The sequence below is a fragment of the Callospermophilus lateralis genome, chromosome 16 (genome assembly GCF_048772815.1).
Source record: "Callospermophilus lateralis isolate mCalLat2 chromosome 16, mCalLat2.hap1, whole genome shotgun sequence".
In the NCBI taxonomy this organism is placed as follows: Eukaryota; Metazoa; Chordata; class Mammalia; order Rodentia; family Sciuridae; genus Callospermophilus; species Callospermophilus lateralis.
In genome coordinates this window covers 51,734,459-51,753,823 of record NC_135320.1, presented here as the reverse complement: position 1 = coordinate 51,753,823, position 19,365 = coordinate 51,734,459, and the positions used below count along the sequence as shown (strand labels likewise).

General features: G+C 41.0%; 1 protein-coding gene across 2 annotated transcripts; it reads left to right on the top strand.

Annotated features, from left to right (window-relative positions):
- Nucleotides 1-825: 825 nt before the first annotated feature.
- Nucleotides 826-19,243, top strand: Tp53inp1 (tumor protein p53 inducible nuclear protein 1). 2 transcript variants are annotated; one of them, XM_076835456.1, is made up of 5 exons: nt 826-1,021; nt 8,427-8,687; nt 9,394-9,751; nt 12,306-12,343; nt 14,366-14,455. In XM_076835456.1, the coding sequence occupies exons 2-4, from the start codon at nt 8,576-8,578 to the stop codon at nt 12,325-12,327; spliced, it is 492 nt and encodes a 163-aa protein (XP_076691571.1). In that variant the 5' UTR covers nt 826-1,021; nt 8,427-8,575; the 3' UTR covers nt 12,328-12,343; nt 14,366-14,455. The 2 variants fall into 2 exon arrangements, with proteins under 2 accessions (XP_076691571.1, XP_076691570.1); XM_076835455.1 differs by lacking the exon at nt 12,306-12,343 and having other exon boundaries at nt 14,366-19,243.
- The last annotated feature ends 122 nt before the right edge of the window (nt 19,244-19,365 follow it).

Genomic DNA, 19,365 nt, shown 5'->3' with positions numbered 1-19,365 from the left:
TTTTTTCTCACTATAAATAGTCCAGTGAGTAGGTAGGCTGTCAACATCCACAGTTTTGCAGGTATGTGAGCAGAAGAGAGGCCATAACCTCCTTGGATCACAGGAGAGCTTAGCTGCACAGCCTGGGGGAAGAAGCAGTTCTTCTAACTCTTCTACTGGAACAGAGGGCCCTTGTGGCTCTGACTTCAGGCTTGGGCTCACAGTATGTTTGCCTGGCTTCTGCCCTGTCCATAGGCAGGATTCTAGGGGCAAGTTCAGTCACCTCCCATGTGTTAACACAGCAGGTGGGGCCTGGCTCCCAGTCTTAAAAAGATTGTGTGGGCTGGCACCCTCTCTGTTGGGCCCAGATCTTCCTTACCAGGTAGGCCCAGAAGCGGGCTTGCCTTGGGCGCGGTATCTACAGGTTTACCCTACACAGGACGGAAGAGGGTCTTGGAGTCTAAATTTAGTCTTCCTCACCCTCGGCCACCTTAATTTTCCTCTTACAAGAACTCGTGAGCCTCGGCTCTTCCGTGCTTTCTCGCCCTCCTTCCTGCTCTCCTTCCCAGCAGCTCCAGTGTATGGGGGGCCCCAGCCCTGCACCCCTCCTCGCCCTCCCACTCGCCCAGGTCTGCACGCTAGACTCCGGGCTTTGTTGCCCGGGCTTGTTTCTGAGCGTTGCCGGCTCGGCGCCAGGTCACGTGCGTTGGTGACAACCTCTCGCAGGGCGGCCCCGGGGCTCCCGCGCCGCCGATTGGTGGGGCCGAGCCTGGCGAAGCCCCGGGGCGGGGCGGCCGGGCCCGACGGCGGGCGGAGTGGCCGATCAGCTGTTCCGAGGGCTGCACAACAACAAAAGGACCTGGACGGGCCGGCGGCGGCCAGGGCAGCAACGGGAGGGCTGGAGCCGGCCCCGCGCCCGCCGTCCCGGACCCGAAAGAGGCGCAGCCCGGCTCCGCCGCAGCTACCTCAGCAGCCTCCGCCGCGCGCCCGCCCCGAGCTCGCGGTGCTTCGGTGCCGCGTCCCCGCTGCAGCTCCGGCCCACGTAAGTGCGGGCGGGGCCGGAGTCCCGGGCCGCGGCGTCGCCAGCGGGGTCCGGAGTCCGGAGCCCCGCGGGTCTGGCCGCGCGCCCGGCTCTCGGGGAGCGCCGGCTCTCGCTCCCCCGCTCGCCGCCGCCCAGCCCTGGCTGGCGCTCAGCCGGCCCCCGCGGCCAGGCGTGCGGACACGGGCCGGACCGAGACCCGGCGCTGGGCGGCGGTTGAGTGTTCGGTTTCTGCCTCCTCCCCCGAGTGTGGCCTGTTTTTCTGGCCGCGGCAGGACCTCCCCCTCTTTCTCCTCCTCCTCACCCTCTTCCAGTGCTTTTCCTCCGTCCCACTGCTGCCTTTGCCCTCCGGCGCTCAGCCGTGGGATGGAGTTTCCCGCTCGGGACTCGGGACTCGGCGTCGGGGCTCCAGAGGAGTGGCCGCTGCCCGGGACGCGTCGCTCCGACTCAGCGGCCCAGCGCTTCGCCGCCTCCCCGCCCTAGGCTCCTGGTCCCCTCTGCTTGCCCTCCAGCCAAGGGTCGCGCACCGTAGCTCAGCCCCGGGAAACTTCCTCCGTTACCCGGGACCCGCCCCCGCCTGAGTGTCCGCCTGTCGGTGGCTTCTTCCAGGACCCCACCTGATCTTACACTTCACGGTTTGAGGTTGCACCCGTGGAAGGAGGACTTTTCTTACCCGTCATTTAAATCCTAATCATTTTGATCACTGGTGCTTAGAATGTGCCGTGTACTAAGCCGAGGGCTTAAATACATTATCCCAGATGGTCCTCACAAAAAGCCTATGTAGCAGGCCTGGCTTATTTATAGAAAGGAAACCCAAGGCACAGAGAAATTAAGGAATTTAAGGACCAGGCAGCCCATTAAAAGAAAATGATATTTACTCTTAGAAAGTTGCAGATGAATTTGACGTGGGCATTCTAGGTTTTGATTTGTTTTTTCTGAGCACATCTGCTCAGTGTGTTAATTCCAGTTTTGAGTAGATTAAGGAGGAGCCCCTTTTCATCTGTAGCTCCTAAGGACTTGGGCATCCCTAGCTAAAAGAGTCTTTTCTAAATGCAAAGTAGTTTTGAGGAAAAAAAAAAAGAGGAGGGTGTGACCCTCGGGTCATTAAACAGAGGTCATAATGACCGCCCCCAAGATCCTGAAATCACTTGCTTGGTAATTGAATTATGTTTTTCATTTATAGGTGGAAAAAGTACTGGGAAGCTTTTGATTTTAGGTTGCAACCATTGTAATTCTGAACTGGCAGCATAATTTTCAAAGGCCCTTGCCTGAAATCAGGACATAATTTCTGTGACCAAGATCTCTTTTGTTTTCTCAGGCTACCTTTTGTTCTTTTCTTTCCCCTTGTGTACTTCTTTTAGGCATGGCTCTGCTTTCAAAATTCAAGGTTAACAGGCTATGAATTACATCCCACTGATGCCTTTGCCACTGTTCAGCTTTGAGGAAAGACAGCAGACAGCAGGATCCATGGGGAAATAGCCTCCAATGTAAACTGGGTGAACAGACTGAGTAGACTTGGAACAAGCAAAGGCCACTTTCTTGTTTTTTGGTTTTTTTTTTCTTTTCTTTTTTTTTTTTAGTTCAAGACTTTTTTTTTTTTTTTAAATTGAATCAGCATCTTTATTTTTCGAAACCAGTGGTAGAATAAAATGAAGGTGTGTTTAGCCACCTGATAGTTTGAAACTGAAAAGGAGCCACAGCTGCACTCATCAAAGTTATGGTTGTTTTCTGTTTTGTTTTTTAAGTTTCAAAATGTTGCTTTTTTGGTGCCGCCTACTGGCAGCTAAAATCAACTGAAAAGTGCTCTTCTGTGAAATTCATATAACAGAGTTGTGGTTAGGAGGAGACTGAGAGATCATTTGCAGAGAAAAAGAAAGGGGTTGAAATCAAAGGGATTTCTGCAGTAACGCTGACTCCACCTGTGACTGGCTCTGTCGCTTCAGAGCAATTAATTTCTGAGCCTCAATTGCCTCATCAGTAAAATGGGACAAGTATCTCAAGTTCCTGTCACATATGATTAGTATTCTACAAATTGTAGCTCTAATTATTATATAGATACTTTACAGGTAAAGCAGACCCAGAGATGCTCACATGTTCAGAGGTAGCTTGGAATGAACTTGTAGTTAATAATTACAAATGCCTGTTATGTGCCAGGCACTATTCTAAGTGTTATACATCTAATCCTCACATTGGCACTAAGAAGTAGATAACTATCATTCTTATATTAAGGATGAAAAAACTGGAGCACCAAGAGGTTACTGAATATCCTGAATTCATGTGGGTTGCAGCACAGAGCCAAAATTTCAAAGGGAGCAGGCCACCTTTAGGTACCACATGTTACCTCTTGTGTATTACCTATCTCAAAAATGAGAAGATAAACCAGGAGCAGTAGCACACCCCTATATATAGTCCCAGCAGCTTTGGAGGCTGAGGCATAAGGATTAGAAGTTCGAAGGCAGCCTCAGCAAAAAGTGAGGCACTAAGCAACTCAGACCCTGTCTCTAAATAAAATATAAAATAGGGGTCTGGGGTTGTGGCTCAGCGGTCGAGCACTCGCCTTGTACGTGTGAGGCCGTGGGTTTGAACCTCAGCACTACATATAAATCAATAAATAAAATAAAGGTATTTTGTCCAACTAAACTAAAAAATAAATATTTTTAAAAAATATATAAAATAGGGCTGGGGATGTGACTAGTACCACTGAGTTCAATCCCCTGTACCCCTCCCCAAAAATGAGAAGATAAGTTATACTCACAAGACCTTCCAAACAAGCAACTGCATTCTAAGTCCTCAAATAGAATGCTACCCATAGAGCTACCCATAGAGCTTTCCTACTCATGTGATAATATGAAGAACATCGATGATAAAATGTTCAATAACAAAGCAAGATACAAAATTGTGCATTCACTAGGCTACAACTATGATAAAAAGAAACCTTGTAGAAGAAAAAATTAGAATATACCAACCTGCTAACAATTGCAACAAGATAATGGAATAATAACTTATTTGCTTTCTCAGCTTTCTAATATGGCTTTGCTTATTTTATAATAAAAAATATGATTTGTTTTTTAAAGGGAGGGGTGGAGGTATTTTGAACCAGACAGGACCCTGACAGAGCAGCCTTCGCCAAATGCTTGTGCCAGGATACTTTTTCTTCACTGAGGTCCTGCTGGGTGAGGCTGCTTCTAGCTTAGAGGTTGCAGGTGTCTCAAAGAAAAGCAGTGTTGCCTCACCCAGCCTTCTTTACACCTACCTCTTTTCTAAATTCCAGAGTTGTAAATGTGTCTTCTAGGACTCATGGTATTCTGGAACTTTCATTTTAGTTTTATCATTATCCTAGAGTTGTAAATATCAAAGAGTCAGTGGCTGTGTGGGGTAGAGAAAAGTCTAAAGCCTTGCTTTGCTTTTTAGCTCCAAGTAGGACCAGCTGCCACTGAGAGTCTCCACCCCTGTGTGAGAGCCAAGGTCAAGAGGAGCAGTGACTATGCAGGGACAGTCTCTGGGTCATCCGTGGGAGGAGAGTTCCTTAAGATTTGAAGGAGATTTTCCTGAAACAGCACTGTTCAACAGAAATTATAACATGAGCCACATGTGTTTTAAACTTTCTAGTAGCCATGTTGAAAGAGGCAAAAGAAATGAATTTTATCGATATTTAACCTAATGTGTCCAACATTATTTTGACAGGTAATCAAGGTAAAAATCAAGGAGCTGTTTTACTTTATTTGGTTCTAAGTCTTTCAAATGCACTGCAATGTATACTTTATACACAACATATCAATTCAGATGCAAAATTCTCATTGGAAATACTTGGTCTGTATTAAGGTATCTGAAGATTACAGTTGAAAAAGCAGATTCACACACCCTAATTGTTCCAGACACACTTGAAAGTCTTCCAAAATTTGACTCCATTATCAAGCTTTTAATTTAAGTGGATTTAAATGAAAAATTAAGCGCCTCAACTGCACTAGTCACATTTCACGTATTTGTTCACCTTCTGTGCCTGGTGGCTACTGCACTGGACAGTTTTAGTGTATGAGGGTCTCTCCAGAAGCTCCTTGTCCCTTGTGACACCCACAGAAAGCAAGACTGAAAAAACTTTCCTTTGTATAATTAGACCAGTCTCACTTCTTCACTGAGCCAGAAGTCTGTGGGGATCCCCTTTAGGCAATCTGGTGGTGACTGCCTATTTTTCCAGCAGTGATGCTAAGCCTCAGGAGGGCTGAATTGTATAATTCCAGCTACCTGTGTTAGAGCCAGAGCTTCTGCTGGTACCCAGGCCAGTGCTCCTCCTCTTCCCCCAGGACTGCATTTTGTGTCCTTCCAAACAAACACCTAGTAGTGACTCAGGGGAGATGAAGGATGAGCTCTTCCCTCCCTCACTTGACTAGGCTTCCACACTCTGCCCACCTGAGGTTGGTTGTCCTTGAAGAGACGTGGGACACCTGGAGACATTAAAAAAAAAGCACTGGCCTGTGCTGCTCCTCAGTTCTTTTGGCAGAGCCTTTTCTCTGGCAGAGCTGCACGTGTTCCAGGCACAAGCCAGTTTCCACTCCATGGGTTTGGAGGTGTAGCTAGAGGAACATTTTGTACTTAGGAACTCAGCAGCTGCCCCAGCAACGTTTTTCATTTTCTGCCCTGTAGTTGCCACTAGTCTGGCCAGGGCCCCAGTACCTTGCCTTCAGGAATCATCACAAGTGGGGGACAAGGCACTCATTCAGTTCTAGCAAGGGTCTCTGTGGGGTGCACTCCTCCTCACCCAGCAGCTCCAGCTACTTAGCTGACATGGACTCAGAATCCAATACTGTGCTATCCAGAATTATTAGAAAACTTTTTTCCTCCTAGCTTACATGCTCAAAAATATTCATTTATATCAGAACTTGGAATGGTTTATCTTTGGGGACATAACTATCATACTGCAGTAGGTCATGCAAACTACACAGCCCATTTAAAAAAAATTTTTTTGTAGATGGATACAATACCTTTATTTTATTTTTATGTTGTGCTGAGGGTCAAACCCAGTGCCTCACATGTGCTAGGCAAGTGCTCTACCACTGAACTACAACCCCAGTCTGCTGAGCCCACTTTTAATGTCTTACATGGACCATACAGCCAAATTTAAGTTCTCATGCTAGAGCTCCAGCTTTCATGATTTGGCCATGTTGCTTTCCAGAAGGTTTCAGGAAGACTGGTTATGCAAGTAATACTTCCTGTTTACCCACTTTTAATTAATGGCTGAGGATGATGAATTGTGACCACAAAGTATCCTAATGTCATTTACTTGAAATGTTTTACCCTTATGCCAAACAATTGGAACAGTCTTGTTTGTACACAACAAGTTAAACCCAGCAAAATTCTCATCAGCTACATCTGTCAACTACTTTCATAGCTGAAGATGATTATTCTGAATGTAAAAGGTCAAGAGTCTGAAGTTATTCAAAGCTGATTCTTGCCATAAGAACTGAGTAGTGAGGTTCTTTTCACCATCCTTGGGTAATCTCATCCATTCTTATGGTTTCTATCCCCTTTTGTGTTGAAAAGTCCCAGATCTGCTTCTCCTCCTAACATCACACTCCTGAACTCCAATGTCTCATATTTAGCTGCCTACTAGACATCTCCAGATGCATTATCATGCAGACTCCCCAAATACAGCATGTCCACAAGGCCCAACCTGTTCTTTCTGCAATACTATTTCCCCTAAATGTGCCACCATCTCTTAATTGGCCAAGTCAGAAACCCAGTCTAACTGTCTCCCCACTCCCCCCTTAACTTCTGCCTTCCAAAGCCTTGCAGGTTCTGGTTCCTGCTTAGCCTGCAGTCTGCTCTTATCACCTTCCATCTGGATCTTGAGCCACATTCTCACTCATCTACAGGCTTCCATAGTGTTCCTTATTGTTTTCCCCTCCCTGCCTAGTCTTGTCTACTCCTTAGGGTTAAAGCCATTTACTGCAGGGGTACACCCAGGAAGGTCGAGGACTGTCCAGTATTTTTCCTGCATGGCTTCATCCCACCAGGTTGTGTCACCTGCTGTGGGAGGGCCTTGTTCACTGCCATCTCCCCTGTGCTCAGTATATGCCTTATACCTAATAGGTGCCCAGTAGAAGAATAGTTGACCTAGACAGAGAACTTTGTGCCAAGTACATATGTGCTAAGCATATTGCCTGCATTAACTCATTTAACAAAAGTAAGATCAGGGAGACTTTTTAGAAGATGGTTTTGGCAAAGTCCTGGGGAAGTTGTCTTCAACTAGGGTGAGAGTGATGAAAGACAGTAGGTAGATTTGAGCTACCTGTGCAGCACAGAGTCCACAGAGCTTGCTGGTAGTTTGGATGAGAGCTGAGTGGGCAGGAGGCAGCAAAAAGGATGAAGGAACTGTTTGGCTGTCTGCCTCAACGACTGCTGGGGCAACTGCTGCTTACTGAGAAGGTGACAAAGGGCAGTGTTGATGAATAAGTGTGTGGGGGGAAAATTGAAATTATTTTTGATATGTGAGCAGTTTGATATACTATCTAGTAACCAGGTAAAAATGGGTAAATAAATCTGCATCTCTGATAAGATCAAGCAAACTGGATTTCCTCCTTTAGAACTCCCTGAGGTAGGAACTCTTAACAACTGAAGTCACATAGCTTCTATATCTCATAGTGAGTAAGCAGAGAGCCAGGGTTTGAATCCCCTGCTGAGCTGCTCCACAGGGAATGGTGTCTCCAGCTCCACTTGCTGCCCAGCTCAGTTTTCTCGAGTGTAGATCTCTCCATGCCTTAGAGGCCAGAGTGTGCAGTGCTTGTAGATTTTAAATGTAGTCATAGACAAGAAGTACAGGATGGAAGGGAAACAGAGCCAGGGGAAGACTGGGGCCAGGTATAACTGTGGTCACATGGCACAGTTTCTATGTTCACTGGAAGACTTCTGGGCATTGGAGCCTTATATAACAAGACGCTTCATATGTAGTTTTGCTTATACCAGAGAGGTACTACTGTTTGAGATAAAAGTGGTGTGTGTGTGTGTGTGTGTGTGTGTGTGTGTGTGTGTGTTGGCAGTGCTGGTGATTTAGTCCAGGGCTTCATGCATGCTTAGCAAGAGCTCTACTACTGTGCTATACCCCAAGCCCTGTAGTTTGAAATATATTTTTCAAATTCATCCCTTATAAAAGCACAGGTGTGACAAAAACAACTCTTTCCTTTTTATTTTGCATTTTAAGATAATGTGAAGGTTGCATTTGGATACTCAATTCATGATTTTTTATAAATAAGAAATGTTACATGTCTCCGGTTTGGCTCCTGCAGGAAGAGAATAGCTGTAGAATGTAGGCTAAAGTGTGTGCTTTCATCTTAGGGTATGTGTGCACTTGTAAAATGTCCACATATAAATATATGCTGATTTGAAATAATCTCTTCCTTCTGTTTTGTTTTAGGGATGATGATTCTTATTGTTTCTCACCTAAGTTGAATAAGCACCCTGTGCACTTTAATCACCTGTCTGCGCTGTTGGGCTAACTGAAGATAGGATTTTGAAATCTCAGCTATAAAGACACCCAGCCAAAGTCTCAATCTTGCCTTAATAATGTTCCAGAGGCTGAATAAAATGTTTGTGGGTGAAGTTAATACTTCTTCCAACCATGAACCAGAATTTAGCGAGAAAGAAGATGATGAATGGATTCTTGTTGATTTCATTGGTAAGGTATACTCAAGGGTAAATCTTCACAATAAAAGTAGAAACTCTCACATGCCATTTTTTGCCTAAGTAAACCAGTAACTGATGATTTTTAAGCTTTAAAAGTGAGTAAACAGGGCTGGGTTTAGCTGGGATACTTGGGTTATGAAATTAGCTCAGTTGGTAGAGTGCTTGCCTCACATGCACAAGCCCCTGGGTTCAATTCCCAGCACCAAAAAAAAAAAAAAAAAAAAAAAGTGGGTAAACAAACATTTGTCTAAAGAAACAAAATTTGGCAAACATTTTGGCCCAGATGATCAGTGAGTAAAATTGATTGATGTCACACTTTCCAGTTTTGTTACTTGTATAGCCTGATCCAATCAGAGGCCCTTTAATAGAAACCTCATATTAGACAAGCAGGAACCTTAATGACTCATTACATGTTTATTTAGCGGAATAGAAACAGCCCTAAAACCATTCCTGCAAAGCCAATATAATATTCCCCCATTCCCCAACATATACACAGTACTGGAAAATTATTTTATAATAATTATGAATAAATATAAATTTTTTTTCTGAATTAAATAAAGGGAGGAACGTGAGCATCAGCTAACAGTATTGTCTTTCCTTTTTCTGTGCTGTGAATTTGATGGGTGGCTCCACTGTGACTGATCATTGTGATAATCATCCTCCCGTGGATATGAACTGAAATGTGGACTGCTATCTAGACACTTGCACTGGTTTCTCAGCAGAGGAAGAGGAAGAAGAAGACATCAGTGAAGAGTCACCTACAGAACACCCTTCAGTCTTTTCCTGTTTACCTGCATCTCTGGAGTGCTTGGCTGATACAACTGATTCCTGTTTCCTCCAATTTGAGTCCTGTCCAATGGAGGAGAGCTGGTTTATCACCCCTCCCCCATGTTTTACTGCAGGTGGATTAACCACTATCAAGGTGGAAACGAGTCCTATGGAAAACCTTCTCATCGAACATCCCAGCATGTCTGTCTATGCTGTGCATAACTCCTGCCCTGGGCTCAGTGAGGCCAGCTGTGGGACTGATGAATTTCATAACCCAAGTAGTCCCAGGTATGTTGCAAATAATTTATTCTCTGCAGATAGTCTGCTGAGCATGTGTTCTCTTTATTTCTGCTACAATTCAAAGATAAGTTTTTAGGAGATGCAAAAGTGATTCGTTTAGAGATTTAGGAAGGCATGTGCATATAGTGCACAGGTGGTCAGTAGTATAAAAATCTGTTCATTTAAGATTTTTTGAAAAGTAGTAGCATGGTTGTATAATAGAGAGCTCTCATTTATAAAATTGTATGATAAAATTCTGCTACTGAAGGAAAATAAAAGACTGGCATTTCTGCCAAGTATTTTAGAATATAATTCTGGCACATTATAGACTAGATCATCTAGAGTATCAAATTCAGCCAAAACAGTCTGTATTAACACACTTAACAGTATAGTATGTCTTATGTCTTTTACTTTTTTCTACATATTCCTAGCTAGGCCACATTAAATGGTGCTTAACAATGAAAACCTAAGAAATCTTAAACATAAAGTACAAAAGTTGCTTTACCAAAATATTTGTTCAGAGAATTATCTTCTGCCTTACAGAGGAAAGATTTCACACCAAAATGATGTTTTGTTGTTTTCTGGGGGTCCAAGTGGCCTGAGTGTTCTGTCTGAATGGCAGATGGGGAGAGAAGACCTGGTAAATTCTGGCAGGTACCCAGTGAGTAAAGATTATGATGTTCCAAAACAGACTTCCAGATATTATGTGGCTTTTATCAGAGAACATATCCAAGGAATATATTTGAGATTGCCCCCACCCACTAAAATAAAGCCCCATTACCATGTTAATTAGCCCAGTCCAGCTAATCCCATTATGCATTTCAATAAAATGTTCCATGACATTGAAGCATTTGGGGGATATTGGCACCAACTTATAAATCAAAGGTCCAGGTGAATTTGGATACTTTAGAGCAATTCAGTGTTATCTAAAGGGCCTCTTCTAGATTGTCCAGGTCCTGGCTCCACTAACAAGACCATTGTGTATATATTCTGTTTCCTGTTTGCCAAATATAAACAAGGCCCAGGAAGCTCTTTAACCTTACCAGAGTTTGCTGCCCTCTCAAGTCTCAATATTGTAATGATCTTTTTTGAGGTTAAACATATTTCATTTTGCTTATACCAAAATGAAAAACAATGTGCTTATATAGTTAAGTGATACAGGTTGTAGACTGGATAAGATCTTTGGTGGGAGATGTTTATCTAACTGGCACTTATAATCAGCCCCATAATTTTATCAAGAGGTGCTTCAGGCATTCCAACAAAAACTCAAACTATAACTTTTTGGAGGTGATATTTGATTTAGTTGCTTTGTAGTTTTTTTAAATTTCTTCAGTTCTTAAATATTCTTCCCTTTTGATTCTCGTCTCACCTCTGAGGAATTTCACTCAAGAATTTAGCATGATTAATAATTAACTTTAAACTTACTGGCATTTGTATATTTACTTTTCATTTTTAAAAGTACATGTTTATGTCTGTAGTATGCAGCTTTGTAAAATAACTCAGTATTACAGAAGCCCAGGAAATGCAAGTATGCAAACATTTAAAAAATTGAAATGACATTCTCATGACCCAAAGGTATATACATACCCTAGGGCAGATCCTTCAAGATTGTTTTTCCTGTGTGTACCCATACCTACATAACCACACACATGCTTTCACCCCAAATGGACATGCTGTATATACTATTTAAAACCTGTTTATTTAGACAGTGGTACCCATTTTGCTTCAACAAATTTTTATACTGCTAGCCAAATTATACTGACATTTTCTTATGTCAAGTTTGTCCAAAACCAGCATCTAATCCAGGACCATGTACTGCATTTGGTTGTTATGCATTTGTAGTTTTGATGCAGTGAGAATGTTGTTTTTCTATCTTGTTTGTTTTTGCATTCACATGTTATATAGAATAGTTAAATAGGTACTTTTCTATAAATTATCAAAAGAATGCACTAAACTTTATGTGAATTTTTTTTGCACATAGGAAAATCCTGAAGATTATTATAGTTTAATGATAGCAGCTAATTTTTTTAACATTCATATTTTTGGATTTGAAATTCTAAGGCCCACTATATCCAGATAGAATCAGGTGTTTGAAAAATTAGGAGGCTAGCTATGTAGTAAACATCAGTGTTTTCTAGGGACTGAAGATAGAACTCAGTGGTAGGGCATTTGCCTCCCATGCATGAAGCCCTGGGTTCTATCCTCAGCACCACAAAACAACAATAACGGCAACAACAAAATCTATGTTTTTTAAGAAGGCAATAAACCATATATCTTTCAAAAGTTAAATTGCTACCATGCTTCTGTCCTCAGGGATATTACCATAAAGCACATAAAAATAAGGTGCTTTATAATTATAATGAGCTTTGGCATGTGCATTTTAGCCTTTATGAATATTGTTTGTGAAAGTTTATGAGCTCTCATAATCTTAATATATGTGCCTTTAATGACCTGTAGTAAATTAGTTTTAATAAAGAAAAGTTGACCACGTCCTAACAATATAATTAAAATAGCATTTTAAATCTTACTAGTGATTTAATAGTTCACCATTTAACATTTGTAGGGCCAGGAAAAGCTGCTTATAAGACTCACGGGCACAGAGTAAGTATACTCAACTTTGAGACTGTGTGATCTCTGTTACCAGTTTGCATAGGGAGGCTCGGTACCCAAATGCCCACCTTTTATGAACCACTTTCTTTATGTCAACTCCTATTAGTTCTGTTTTGTGAGTGGTGCTAGAGATGAATCCAGTGCCTTGGACAAGCTGGGCCAGTGTTCCACCACTGAGCTATACTCCCAACCCTCTATCAGTTTCTTAATGAAACCTGATTTAATTCAAATTTAAATACATGTGTTTGTGTGTTAAAAGTATTTTCCTCAAGTGATTTTAGGCAAAACATTCATCGCCCTTCCTGTGTAAAATAACCCTTAACAATTTTGAAACTTGGGCTAGATGTTTAGCTCAGTGGAGGGCACTTGGGCCGCATGTGCAAGGCCTTGGGTTTGATTCCCCAGCACTGCAAAAAAAATAGAAACTTAAACTCTTTATGATATATATTAATATAGTCTAGACCAATCCTACTTGGTTAACTTTTAATATAGAAGACACGATAACCGTAGTGGTGTGTGGCCATGTTTTAAGATGATGTGTTCCTCAAGGGTCTTGAAACCTCAACAGTAAATGCCATTCCAGAATATGCCTTATCGTATATAAATAAAATTTGGAGTTGTCTTCTATAATAAGCAGTGGCTTCTGGCTAGAAAAATGTTGTCAGTAGAATTTCCTTATGCATGTACTTCCATGAAATATGGGCTTAAAATATACTTCCTAGAACATTTTATTTGTAGGTAGAAAGCATCTGTGAATGTGCTCTTGGCATAGTTCATTCTGATAAGTAAAATTTGAGAATTAAAATATTTTCCTGCTAGGCATAGTGGCACACACCTATTAATCCCAGCAACTCAGGAAGCTGAGGCAGGAGGATTACAGACAGCCTCGGCAACTTAGTGAGACTCTGTCTCAAAAATCAAAAATAAAAAGATTTGGGAATGGGGGCTGGGGATGTGGCTCAAGCGGTAGCGCGCTCGCCTAGCATGCGTGCGGCCCGGGTTCGATCCTCAGCACCACATACAAACAAAGATGTTGTGTCTGCCGATAACTAAAAAATAAATATTAAGATTCTCTCTCTCTCTCTCTCTCTCTCTCTCTCTCTCTCTCTCTCTCTCTCTCTCTCTCCCCCTCCCTCTCTCACTCTCTCTTTAAAAAAAAAAAAAAGATTTGGGAATGTAGCTCAGTGGTAAAGAGTCCCTGGGTTCAATTCCCAGTACCAAAAAAAATCTTTTTTTTATTTTTAAGATAAGGTGACTGCCCTGCACAATGGCACACATCTGTAACTCTAGCTACTCAGGAGGCTGAAGAAGGAGAATCACAAGTTCAAGGCCAGCATAGGCAACCAAAGTTTAAAAAAAAATAAAAAGAACTGGGGATATTGCTCATGGCAGAGTATCCTTATGTAAATCCCCAGTACTGTGCAAAAAAGAAAAAGGAAAATAGATAATGGTAAGAACAAAAATAGATAATACTTCCCCCAAAAAAGATGGCAAATGCAGAAATTCAATCAATGTTAGTTCCCTGACTAAAAAAACTTGCTTTAATTCATTCAAAGTATAAAGCATATTTTTAGAGTACAGTCTGCTTCATCTGTGAACCAACTATTAAAAAGTTGGTTTCTGCAGGCAGGGTAGTGTACGCCTATAATCCCAGTGGCTCCAGAGGCTGAGACAGGAGGATTGCAAGTTCAAAACCAGCCTCAGCAAAAGCAAGGTGCTCATCAACTCAGTGAGACCTTGTCGCTAAATGAAAAGTACAAAATAGGGCTGAGGATGTGGTCAGTGGTCTAGTGTCCCTGAGTTCAATCCCTGGTACCCCACCACCAAAAAAAAAAAAAAAAAAAAAAAAAATTTTTTTTGGCTTCTCCTTTCCACCACTATCAGTCAGTATGGTAACAAAATATAAACTCATCCAACCACAAATCAGTGTGTCCCACTGAATTGTGAAATGTCTTTTTGAGCTTCCTTAATCACATACTTTGCTCTTCAATGCATCCTACTTTTCTGTTTCAGAGTGGAAGCCCAAAATGAAGTGGAGCAACACATTCACTGCTATGTTGCAGCTCTTGCTGCTCATACAACTTTTCTGGAACAACCCAAGAGCTTTCGCCCTTCCCAGTGGATAAAAGAACATGGTGAAAGGCAGTCTCTGAACAGAAATAGTCTTCGTCGCCAAAATCTTACCAGGGATTACCACTCCCGGCAAGTCAGGCACAGTGGCTGGGTGGTTCATCAGCCCTGCCCGCGTCAGTACAATTACTAAAAATTTCAAGTTTTGCTGGTTGGTTTCTCTTGGTTTGTGCACCTGTGTGGGGATGTACGTATATGTACAATGAAAATGCTGTCTCTTTATAGCCAATTGATGACCAATCACATAGTTTATCAGTGTATTTAGACACTATCTTAAAAACCAGATTTCTATGCTGTGTTTCACATAATGCCTTGCTCCTAACATGTACTTTTTTGTAAAATTTTTCAGGATATTTTTGGAAACATATCAATACAATTACAGTGTTTGGTGTTTGGGGATGTCTTTAAATTTATTAAGGTGTACACAGGTTAGTCAGCAATTTAAAGACATTTCTTCCCCCAAGTACGAGAATAGGCATCTTACAATTTTCATTTTATTTTGTATTACTTAATCTTTTGAGTAAGCAAAAATTTATTCTCAGGGTCAGCCATATACTTTATTGACCAGTACTTGATAATCTTTTCTGTATAATATGAATACATTTTTACACACTAACATGAGCATTAACAGGTGATAGTTGCCATTGGATATAATGGAATTATGGCTGGACTTTCTTTTGAAAGAAAACTTGATATTTTCTGTATGTGATTATTTTTTTCCAGATTAGTCATGCAGTTCATTGTGGAATTCAGGTACATTAAGCTTTAGTGAACAGTCATTCAGCAATTCCGATGGGACTATGTGATGTGGTACAGATCAGGTGTCATGGACAAAAGCACTTGTCTCATGTGCAGAGGGAAGAAATTAGACCTGTGAAATTATAGTTGAAAAAACCCATGTCTATAAGTAACCCATTAGTCCATATTTAAGTTGTTTGGATTCTTTCCTGCCAGCTCTGCCCACTCCTCCTCATAGCAGCTATAAATTCAGATGTACTTGTCCAGACACTTGAGTGACTTTTCATATTTCTATCTGCCCACAAGAAAAGCGATGGACTTCTTATTTCTAGACACAGTGAAAACCCCCTCTGACATGGAGCTTGTCCTGCCAAGGGGCAAGCAAGGGTGAAGAGGGACTTCTGGTGATGTCTTCATCGTGCCTGTGAGAAGAGTGACAGGTGGCTTCCTTGAGCTTTCATTTTTTGTTTTAACTTCAGGCAAAATCTTGAACCACTTTGGCCTCTGTTTCCTCCACAACAGGAGAGTAGTAACATTTACCTCCCTCACAGGGTCGTTGTGAGGATCGCATACTGATGGGAAATGGGGCTGTCCACAACTGAACCTCGTGTGAACTTCCAAGGGCCTTTCTACTGAATCTAGTGATGGCAGGCTGTCGCAGTTCTTCTGCCACCATTGTTCTTCACAGTGTTGGTGCTAATGAGGCCAGGGTGCAGGGTTCAACTCACACGAAGGCCAGTTAACTCGACACAGAAAAATCTATTTCCGTACCTCTAGCCAGTTGCTTCATTTTTTCACTCTGGTGATGGCTTCTGCAGAACTGTCCACACACTTGCTAGCTTCCTCTGAAATTAACTTAAATGCATTCACGGTTGAAAGCTCATGCTACCTACAGAACAGTAGCACTGCCTGCACAGTCAGCCTATTTGTCCATCTCCTCTGCAACCCTAGTAGATGAGCACATGTCTATGAAATGTTTTCAAGGAAAAAGCAGCATAAAGTCCTGTGAAGTATTATATTTTCATTAACCCTGTAGCAGCTTGATGCAGGGAACCCTGGGAGACTCCCAGGGAAGAGCTGTGCTCTTTTCTGACACGACTGGGGCATTTGAGTTGGAAAAGGTCAAACATGTAGTTAGTTGGTGGTTTAGATTGTCCTTCCACTGGCTGTGATGAAGTGCCAGACGTCTCTTTAGAACAAGAGTCTAGATCCCCCTTCTTTCTTTATTCCCCTTTTCTAAGGACTTCCCCTTTTATTTATTTGTTTTCTAATCAGGGGCCAAGTCTGTAAAGTTTTGTCAAACTGAGAAGTTAATTGTTAATATTTGTGTTTACCAGAGTTGGGAGAGTTTTCATGAAAGTGTGTGTGTTACACCGCGTCTGTTCTAGGGCCTCACACTGGTGACTCGAAAACAAACCAGAGAGGTGTCTTTTGGACCTAAACTTCTGCCTTCATGGGGCCACTTTCATACAGTGCATGAGAGTTGTTAGTACCCCACAAGCCACAGAAGTTCAGTCATGAGAATTTGTTAGGCGGCATGAACAGATTTGTATATAAAACTGCAATAATCTTTTTTTTTTTAACTACTTTTTATTTCAGACTTCTTGATACCTTAAATACATTTATGTCTCTAACAGTTATTGACTTTTTGTTTGCCTTATCTGGGCCTTGTTTTTTTATGCTTTGTACCTGGAAAACAAAAAAATTCAGTCACTGGGACTTTTTTTTTTTTTTTTTTTTTTTTTTCAGAATTAGGATTACCATACCACCTGTGATGGAACACTGTGGTTTTGTGTCAGTATCTAAGATTTCTGTCTAAAATTGGTACATGTAAGAATTGAATAAAATGGTTATATAATTCAGCTGAAATTCGTGGTCATGAGATGTTTAAGAGGTATTGACCATGTGTAAGACATAAGGCCAACAAAAGAATGATGTTGACTTATTACATATTCTTTAAAACATGGCCAAAAAGCATTTTGTGAATTGATTGATATTTTTGCTATTGTGATTATTAGTGGTTTACAATGCATATTTGTGCATATTACTTAAAAGTTCAGGCAGTGAGAAATACAATTCCTCTGAATTTGGGAGTTCTGACTGTTTCTAAACTGATACCATAGAATGTTACTTGGAAAAAGTCTGGAATGTGTGGTGCACACAGGCAGTGCTTCATGAATAGATTTCTGACTTTTTATAATGCACCACATTCCTCAAAGTTTATGTTTTCATTAGTAAAATATTTTATAATGTGTACCCTATGTTTATTTTTCTTCCTCAGCTAATCAAATTATGTTCTGCACTATAAGTTGAAGATTAGCTATCTGTTATTTATCTTCTGTAGCAATGCATTTATATGGCTGGGTGGGTGGGAAGTTTTTTGCAGAAAATGCAAAATGATTGGATTTTAGACTTCCTGTTACAGGGAGATGTCACTCACACACACACACACACACACACACACACACACACGCACAAGCACAAACACATTAATTTCCTGTATATTTTTCCATTTCCCATACAGACTGTTCCTGTTTATATACCTTCTCTGTTCAATCAGTTCTTTGATTCTAGCAAGAAGATAGTTTACTTAAAACTTGAGAAGGCCATTCAGCATTACCTGTTGTTTTTGCTTCTCAGATCTGTATAGTAGACTGGTTTTGTAATGCTAATTTGCTGAAATTTGAATTACCTTGCTCTCTCTTCCTCCTTAAGGAAATATATTATCTTTTTTATATTCTTAAGAAAAAAGAGCAAGGAAGGACATCTTCATCATTCTTATTTTCTTTGAGTTGGAAGCAAAAAATGAAGGAACCCAACTAGAAGACAGATATCTGCATTTAAATAGATTAGTGAGAAAAGTTTCCAAGTATTTGTTTCTGTTTTCAAATCAGTTAAGAGACTGCTCCTTGTACTAGGAGATACTAGTATGTTTGTTATGTTACCTTGAAATTATCTTTTATTTTATAAGGCCCATAAATACTAGTTAGACTCTTTTAAAGATGGGTTCCTATCATGGATACTTTCACAGCTATCAGCCATGCTGATGTATTATTAATGACATCCCTATGTACTTATTTTAAAGCTTAAAATTTTATATAAAATGCTTTATTTAGAAAACTTACATAATAAAATGGTGTCAGTCTTGCCATGTAGCAATTTCACTTGAAATCTGACACCAATTAAAGAGGTTTAAGTGGAGGAAAGGGGTACCTACAAGGTACAGATCAGGAGAACTTTTCTTTGCAACAGTATCCTTTATGTGGAAAGAGAAGTTCCTGTTCAGAGGAAGGCAGCTTATGTGGATAATGTTTGTATATTGTTGAAAAATTTCCTTATGACATTTTTTAAAATGTATAATTGTTAAATGCCCAATTTTGCTCTGTATTTGCCTGAAGTTTTAGTTTTCTAGGTGGACTTGTGTAAAAAACCAAACCAGTACTTAGAGTACTTGGGGAGGTTGGTGTGTGTTCAGGCTTGGAGTGTGTGAGTGGTTTTGTTTGCCTTTTGGTTGTTTCCTCCAGAGGTTTGAACTTTAATTAATAATTGTGTGTGTTATTTTTTTTAAAGTGGATTTATGTTTTCCTCAAGTAAAATGGTGAACACATTTGCTTTTCAAGGGCAGGGCATAAGTTATGAAGACTGAAGAGTGTTGTAGATTGTACTATGTGCCTTCTTAATGTATTCCTGGACACCTTTTTTTTCATCAACTTGAAAACTCAAAAGGGACATTTGGTTAGGTTATATACTGTACATCAATCTATGCATAAATGGCAGCTTGTTTTCTTGAGCCACTGTCTAAATTTTTTTGTTTTTATGGAAATTTTTTATACGGATTGGTTCATAGAAGGTCAGTTTTATACAGAGTGAACAATACAGCACTTTGCCAAAAATAAGTGTAGCATTGCTTAAACATTGTGTATTAATACCAGTTCTTTGTAATTGGGGGTTCAGCAGTGCATTTTGCACTGTCTGGAGTTATGGTTTTTATTCTGTCAGTAAATAAAATGTCCTTTAATGTCACACTTGTCAGATTGTTTTATTTAATCTTTATGATCATTAGTCTTGAAAGTAGGTATAACTAATTTAAAATACTTGCTGTTTAATTTTAATTGTACAAAAGATCTGTTTAACACGCACTTTAG

Bases quoted from the DNA above. Each gene is read 5' to 3' on its own strand.
- Tp53inp1 (XM_076835455.1), top strand. From the start codon at position 8,576: ATGTTCCAGAGGCTGAATAAAATGTTTGTGGGTGAAGTTAATACTTCT. The intron at 8,688-9,393 runs GTAAGGTATACT...ACTGCTATCTAG, and splicing joins GATTCTTGTTGATTTCATTG to ACACTTGCACTGGTTTCTCA. The intron at 9,752-14,365 runs GTATGTTGCAAA...TTTCTGTTTCAG, and splicing joins CATAACCCAAGTAGTCCCAG to AGTGGAAGCCCAAAATGAAG.